Source organism: Fukomys damarensis, unplaced genomic scaffold (genome assembly GCF_012274545.1).
Source record: "Fukomys damarensis isolate Sample0158 unplaced genomic scaffold, DMR_v1.0_HiC HiC_scaffold_19, whole genome shotgun sequence".
Classification (NCBI taxonomy): Eukaryota; Metazoa; Chordata; class Mammalia; order Rodentia; family Bathyergidae; genus Fukomys; species Fukomys damarensis.
Window position 1 is genome coordinate 59845637 of NW_022900931.1, and position 6896 is coordinate 59852532.

General features: G+C 42.6%; 1 protein-coding gene across 2 annotated transcripts in view; it reads right to left on the reverse strand.

Annotated features, from left to right (window-relative positions):
* Positions 1–6566, reverse strand: part of LOC104855577 (cytochrome P450 2A3) — an 18820-nt gene extending 12254 nt beyond the window's left edge. Inside the window, exons 1-5 of one of the 2 annotated variants that reach the window (XM_010614445.3) lie at positions 6390–6566; positions 5946–6108; positions 4810–4959; positions 4212–4372; positions 3015–3191 (exon numbers count right to left, since the gene is read on the reverse strand). In XM_010614445.3, the coding sequence (XP_010612747.1) occupies positions 3015–3191; positions 4212–4372; positions 4810–4959; positions 5946–6108; positions 6390–6566 (828 nt within the window). Of the gene's footprint in view, positions 1–3014; positions 3192–4211; positions 4373–4809; positions 4968–5945; positions 6109–6387 lie in introns of both variants that reach the window. The other variant, XM_019206124.2, reaches the window with a different exon arrangement.
* Between the last annotated feature and the right edge of the window lie 330 nt (positions 6567–6896).

Genomic DNA, 6896 nt, shown 5'->3' on the forward strand with positions numbered 1-6896 from the left:
ATAAAGAACTCAAAACAATCAGCCCCCCCCAAATATAAAGACCTGATTCAAAAATGGGCATCTGAAATGAACAGACATTTCTCAGACAAAGAAGTAAAAGCAGCAAGTAAATATATGAAAAAATGTTCCACATCACTGGTCATTCGAGAGATGCAGATGAAAACAACCCTGAGATTCCACCTCACCCCACAAAGAATGGCTGCTATCAAGAAATCACATAATAACAAATGTTGGTGTGGTTGTGGGGAGAAAGGAACCCTTCTCCTTTGTTATTGGGAGTGCAGACTGGTGCAACCACTATGGAAATCAATATGGAGATACCTCAAAGAGCTTGGACTGGAGGTTCCATTTGACCCAACCATCCCTCTGCTGGGTATCTTTCCAAAAGAACTAAAAGAATCATATCACAGAGAAGTATGCACACCCATGTTTATAGCGGCACAATTTGTCATAGCTAAAACTGGGAAACAGCCCATTTGCCCATCAGTTGGAAACTGGATAAAGAAGATGTGGTTTTTATATAAAATGGAATATTACTCAGCCATAAAGAATGAGAAAATAGATTCATTCATAGGAAAATGGATACATATTAAGGATATACTCTTAAGTGAAATAAATAAGTCACACATGTGTAAATACCAAATAGTTTCCCTGGTGTGAATAATCTGCAATAATACATAAGATCCTAATAAGATTACTGACATTGAGAAATGGGAATAAAGGAGCTAAAGGTGTAGGGAAGGTGGAATGGGTAGGGAAAGGGTTATAAGGAACAAGAAAAAAATGTGAGATAATGAAAAGATGGAAATAAAGTGTTTGTAGATGGGGAGGGGAGGAGGGGGTGAAGGGAGGGCAGGGACAAGGGGAAAAAATGAGAACCAAGATGTGTCATGTAGAGGTACAAGATCCCAACAATGAATGTAACTGTACTGTATTCCTAAAATGTATCAATAAACTCAATTAAAGCTGAAAAAAAAAAGAATCAACAAATGGGATTCTGTCAGACTAAAAAGCTTATCTACAGCAAAATAATCAATTAATGGAGTGAAGAGACAATGTACAGAATGGGCAAACATTTTTGCCAGCTCCTACTCAGACAGACTAATATCTACATTATATGAAGATCTCAAAAAAGCTAAACTCCTAAAATGAAAGATCCAGTCCAAAACTAGAGAAATGAACAGACACAAGCACAACCCTTATGGAAATCAATATGAAGATTTCTCCAAGAACTACAATTTGAAATTCCATATTACTCAGCTACCCCTTGCTAGGTATCTTTCCCAGTCATACTACAGTGGAACACACATACCAATGTTTGTAGCAGCACAATTTTTAATAGCTCAATCCTGCAAGCAGTCTATATACCCGTCAAAAGATGATTGGATAAAGAAAATGTGGTATTTATATACAATGAAACACAACTTGGCCATAAAGATCAACACATTTTAGACATTTGTAGGAAAATAGAGGCAGCTGGAATACATAATGTTGACTTAAAATATACCAGACATACAGGCTTAAATACCATTTGGTATTTCTCATTTCAGGGAGGCAAAATGCAAACAAAAATGATAAAAAATGATAGAAAGGGTGAAGAGGATGGATATTATGCAATAGGAAAGAGGCCCAAGGGAACAAGAGTGAGGGGTGGGGGTAGAGAGGAGAGTAAGGGGAAATGAGAGGAATAAAGATCTGCCACTTACAAGAACCTAGTAGCCCCAATTAATATAAACACTACATGTCATAAGATGAGCTGAAACAAAAACATGAACAAACACAAAAAAGGAGCCCAAGGAGGAGGGAGTCGAAGAAGGGAAGATGAAGGGGATTTTAAAAAATCACATTGTAATAGATGCATGTAACCAATCATCAAGATGATGTAAACTGCATGAATCATAAACATGCACTTATTTGAAAAAAATGTAAAAACACATTTCCTAAGGCATACAATTTTAAGTGGGAGCACCCCGCACTTTTTGCTATTTAAGATGAGAGAATGCCTTCCCCGATCAATTAAAATTCAGTCTCCATAAATCTCAGTATTGATTTCCACTGATGGGTGACTGACATACAGATGAGGATGGGAATCTTCCATTATCACACTGGCTAACTTCTCCCACATATACATCTGATGACCAAGGCAGGAAAGATTAGAAAGCATGTTGGCTAAAAGCCCCAGCTATAGAGTCAGATAGATCAGCGTTAGACTAGAGCTCTCTGTTTACTTACTGTGTGACCCAAGGAAAGTCATATATACTTCCTGAGTTTGATTTTCCCTCATTTGTAAAATTGAGGATATAACAGCTTAAAGTTCCAGAACTCTTGTGCATTCTGCCACCAACTGAGACCAGGAAGCAGGAGGGGCTGCACTGATAAGTTCAATGCACCTTGTTGATTTCAAACTTCTTACCGCATAGGATGTGTATAAATAATATAGACAGTGAGGTTTCTAACCCAACCAAATGGGGCAGTTGGAAGATTTAATATGAGAGAGGTAGTTCTGCAACACAGCTGGGAAGACAGCTCTCTTTTACCGGGAGACTTATGGTGTAATTTTTGCCGTGTAATCCCTGTCCCTCATAGGTCCCCGTCTATAGAAATGAAAAAGGCAATTGCTCTAAAGAGCCTTACAAGCTGCGTCCAGTCACGATTTTCACCCCTAAGAATACTTTCACTTGTTTTGACTGCCTGGACTCCAGCCAGTCCTGAATAAAAGTTCATGATATTGAGCTCCCCCTCTCATAGAAGAACCATTGTGGGTACTAAGTAGGTTAATGCAGTCAAGCGCTTATAATAGTGGCTGGCACATGGCAGTACTGTAAAGGTGATTGCTGTTATGCTTTCCCCCACATATCCTTCCTCTTTATAAAGTGAAACAGTTATTGTTAATTATTCTGGGCATGGTGAGGATTGTTATGATCCAGGCTAATGGGAATGGGACTCGGTTGCCTCCATCAGCCTGATTCTGTCTGCCCAAGTTTGGAATGCCCCACCCTGGCTGCTGGATGTACCTCTTGCATGCGGATGAGAAAGGAGTCAATGAAGTTCCTTGGAGCATGGGGATCCAGTGTGTGCTGGTTCTCCTCCACCTTCTTAACTACAAAATTCTTCAAACCATGCAGGTTCTTAAAGGCCTCTTGCTGTGGTCCAGGCAGGCACCTCATCACTGAAGTGAACATCTCAAGGAGCTTTGGGTTGAGGAGAGAAGACAATGGAAGATCAACTCATACTGCTTCAAGGCAGCAGGTCTTTACTTGGGGTTGTATGGAAAATATATACAGGTTTCTTAGGAGTTATGTATAAGGGCTGTCATCCAATATTTTTGGTGAGATGAACTGGGGTCCCATCCCATTTTAAGATACTTAGGTGACAGTGGATAGGAACACAAATCTAGGTTTTGTAATATTAAAATGGGATTGGGTAGGAAGACATGTAGTTATTGAGCTTTTCAGGTGGTATGCCATGCTGGGAAAACTAACCAGGTGGTTAAGCATTTTGTCGGGCAATGTCGGAGACAGCTGACAAGATATTTGTGTGATTTGGATCTGAGGCTTCTGTATGAGTGTTCAGGCATGAAATGTGTCTCGATTTCAGGTGCTAAAGTAGGAGAGACACTTGTTCATGGGGTTATGTGTTCAGTTGGGGTGCACAAGGGGACCTTGTGAGATTTGTTGAGTGCAGGACACATATTTGGGTGATTGAAAGCAATCCATCTAAATATTTATAGGATTTGTGTCTTGGTAGTAGTTCCGTGGAAATGTTCATGTATTCAAATATGCTGAGTAGGAGTTTATCTAGATATTTCAGGGGACTGTTTGCAGATGGGTGTGAAAAGATCACATGATTGAGGTGGGCTGAATTTTCCCACCAAATGCTTAAGTACTCGGGTGGGGCTGAGGTGGTCATTTGTCTAGGTGCTAAAACATTAAGAATGGCCTTAAGAAGAAACACTAAGAGAACTGAGTAGAGGGGATGTATCTTGCCTTCAGCATTTATTTTTGGAATTTTTTGAAATATCCAGGTGCCCTGGATGCTGTGTATTGGGCACCCCTTCTGGGTTTAGGGCAATTTTTCAACTGTTCAAGAGTTGGAGCTCTTTTTGAGGGGGCCATTTCTGGAGATTAATCAGAGTTTGAGGCACTGGTGGCCATGTGAGGGTGCAGTTGACAGCTTGTGGTAGTAGATGGACCCAGGCTAGAGCACAGTACCTGTCCCTTGGAGGTAAATATGAACTGGAAGGTTTTGAATATCATGCCCATCAGTGAAAGGAACTCTTTGTCCTCATAGTCAAAGCGGTCCCCAAAGATAATGGAGCTGATGATATTGCAGGCTGCTTGGTTCATGTACAAGGTGGGATCTATGAAGGTGCCTGAAAGCCAGATACAGATATATCTATATCTCTATCTATCTATCATCTATCTATCTATCTATCTATCTATCTATCTATCTATCTATCTATCTATCTATCTATATCATTAGGGTTTTTTTTCTCACTTGGGCAGACTAATGCCTATCTGACACTTTGAGTAGGACTCTGCTATAATAAGCCACCTTCTAGCACCAAACATATAGCTGTGAGGAAAGTCATATTTATCCAAGACCTCAGCTCACACTAAAACATGCAGGTCCTGTTTTTTTTTTTTTTTGTTTTGTTTTGTTTTTTTTGTATTGGGAATTGAACTCAGAAACTTGCATTTGTGAGGCAGGTAGCAGCACCACTGAGCTAAATCCCCAGTGCCAGCATGCAGGTCCTTTTGCTGGATGTTTTCCTTTTCTTCACTACATGTTTCAGGATCCCATGCTTACCACCTGTATTCTCCAGTGCTTGAACAACAAAGCCAGCCTCTTCCTGGATGCGCTCCTCAATGCCACGTTTCCCCATGCCAAAGTCCCGTAAAGTTGAAAGGGAGAAGCGTTTGAGTTGTTTGGCTCGCTCCCCATTGGCAAACGCTACACCTGAGGAGGTGACCATAGAGGGGTAGGGAGGCGAGAGATGCAGAGGACAGGTCATAGTCCATCCCTACCGGTCTTGGGAGAGGTGGGCTTTTTACAGAGAGGGATAATAGTGGAAGAAAGATGGCACAGGGAGAGAGTAAGAGAACAGACATCAGGAAGAGTTGGGGGATTTCCCGATTGGAGTGCGTGCCAGAGCCATGGGAAAACTGTGAGGATCAGAAGACCTACATTGGCAAGGAAAGGAAAAATTATAAGATAAATATACGAAGTAACATAATACACAGGACAAATGGAGGGAGAGCAAGAAAAGTAGGAGGGAGAAGAGTAGGTGGAGGGCAAATGAGACTGTTGATACCTGCAGGTAAAGATAAAAATTATGAAGGAGTCTCAACTAACATGTGGAACAGAGCATGACAGAGGGAAACAGATTCTTCAAAGAGCAATGTGGTTGTGTGGAGGTGAGGCAAGGTGACTTGGAAGTAGACATTGTGTGAGATTCTGATGGAGGAAGAAGAAAAGGAGGCAGAAGTAGGGAGAACAAATTATAGGGAAACATAGAAGCTAAAGTTGACAAAAAGGTCAGATAAAATGAAGGCCGGGGATTTCGCTCAGTGGTTCGGTGGCCTGCCTTGCAAGCTCAAGGACCCGAGTTCAATCCCTGGTACCCCCCCCCACCCCGCAAAATCAGGTAAAGTTAGAGGAGAAGCATTGCAACAGGGGGATTTGGAAAGGTTCTGCTACATAAATAGATGCAGTAAAGGGACAAGACTTCTGCTGAGAAAGAACAGCAAACAAGGGCAGAAAGAGAGGGAGAGAAAAATCGAGCACAGGAACTCCAGACAGAGAAAGAGAGGGGCAACAATGACACCTCTAAGAACACCTGCTGTGCACTGAAGACCAGTTGAAAGTTTCTCGCCAACTTGAGAGAGCAGGTGAATTAGGAGGAAGTCTACCTGGCCCATCTCCACACTTAGTACTTTTCTCACCATAGCTCTCAGAAATCCAGTTGAGGGTGGCCTGCTCGCCTCTCCCACTGAAATCCTCAGCCTGGTCCAGAAGAGCCTCCTTCACTGCATCATATCCACATAGAACCACGATCCAGCGAGTGCCCAGGTGGATGGTGAACACAGGGCCATAGTGCTTGCTGATCTGATGGGGGTGAGTGGGATTCGTTAGAGGAGTAATTCCCAGAATTGGCTCAGCAGCCAGAAGGAAAGGAGTGGGGCATATTTTTCCCAGGCTTGACAGTCAAGAGGAGGAACATCCCAAGATTGTTTCCCCCCCCAGGAAGGAACTGCTGCACATTCAAAACTCTTCATTCCACAACTATGGGGTCTCCTGGTCAATCCCCTACAAAAAGTCTCAGAGAAGCACTGCAACTCCCTGCACCCTTGCCTGCTGCATCCCATCCACCCCCTTGCTGTGGATACCTTCATAATGGAGTTGTACAGATGTTTTGTATCCAGCTGCAGATAGTTTCCAATGAAGGGCAGTGGGGTGGGTCCAGGAGGCAGCTTTCTGAACTTTCTCCGCTGCCAGGTGGACCTCAGAACCATTATACTCAGGAAGGCCAGGAGAGCCACCAGAAGCATCACTGAGGCCAACATAGTGGCAGTGAGTGGGGCTCTCAGATGATGATGGCTGGGATGGTTTGCCTTTTTATTTTCTGGGAAAGAATTGTGGCCTTTGGCCCTGATTATATAATTGGTAATTTCTCCACCCAAATATACACTTCACCATGCACCCTGCTCAGGTTGCAACACAAGCCATCCAGGAGGAGGAGGAAGACCTCAAGGGTATTTCACATACAGTGCTCTTCAGGCCGAATTTGTAAGAGGTCCGGCAGAAATACCCAGGGCTAAAAATGGAAGCAAGGAGGGCAGTATGAACACTCTAAAATTTGTGATATGAAACATTTGCATACTCTAACACTTGAC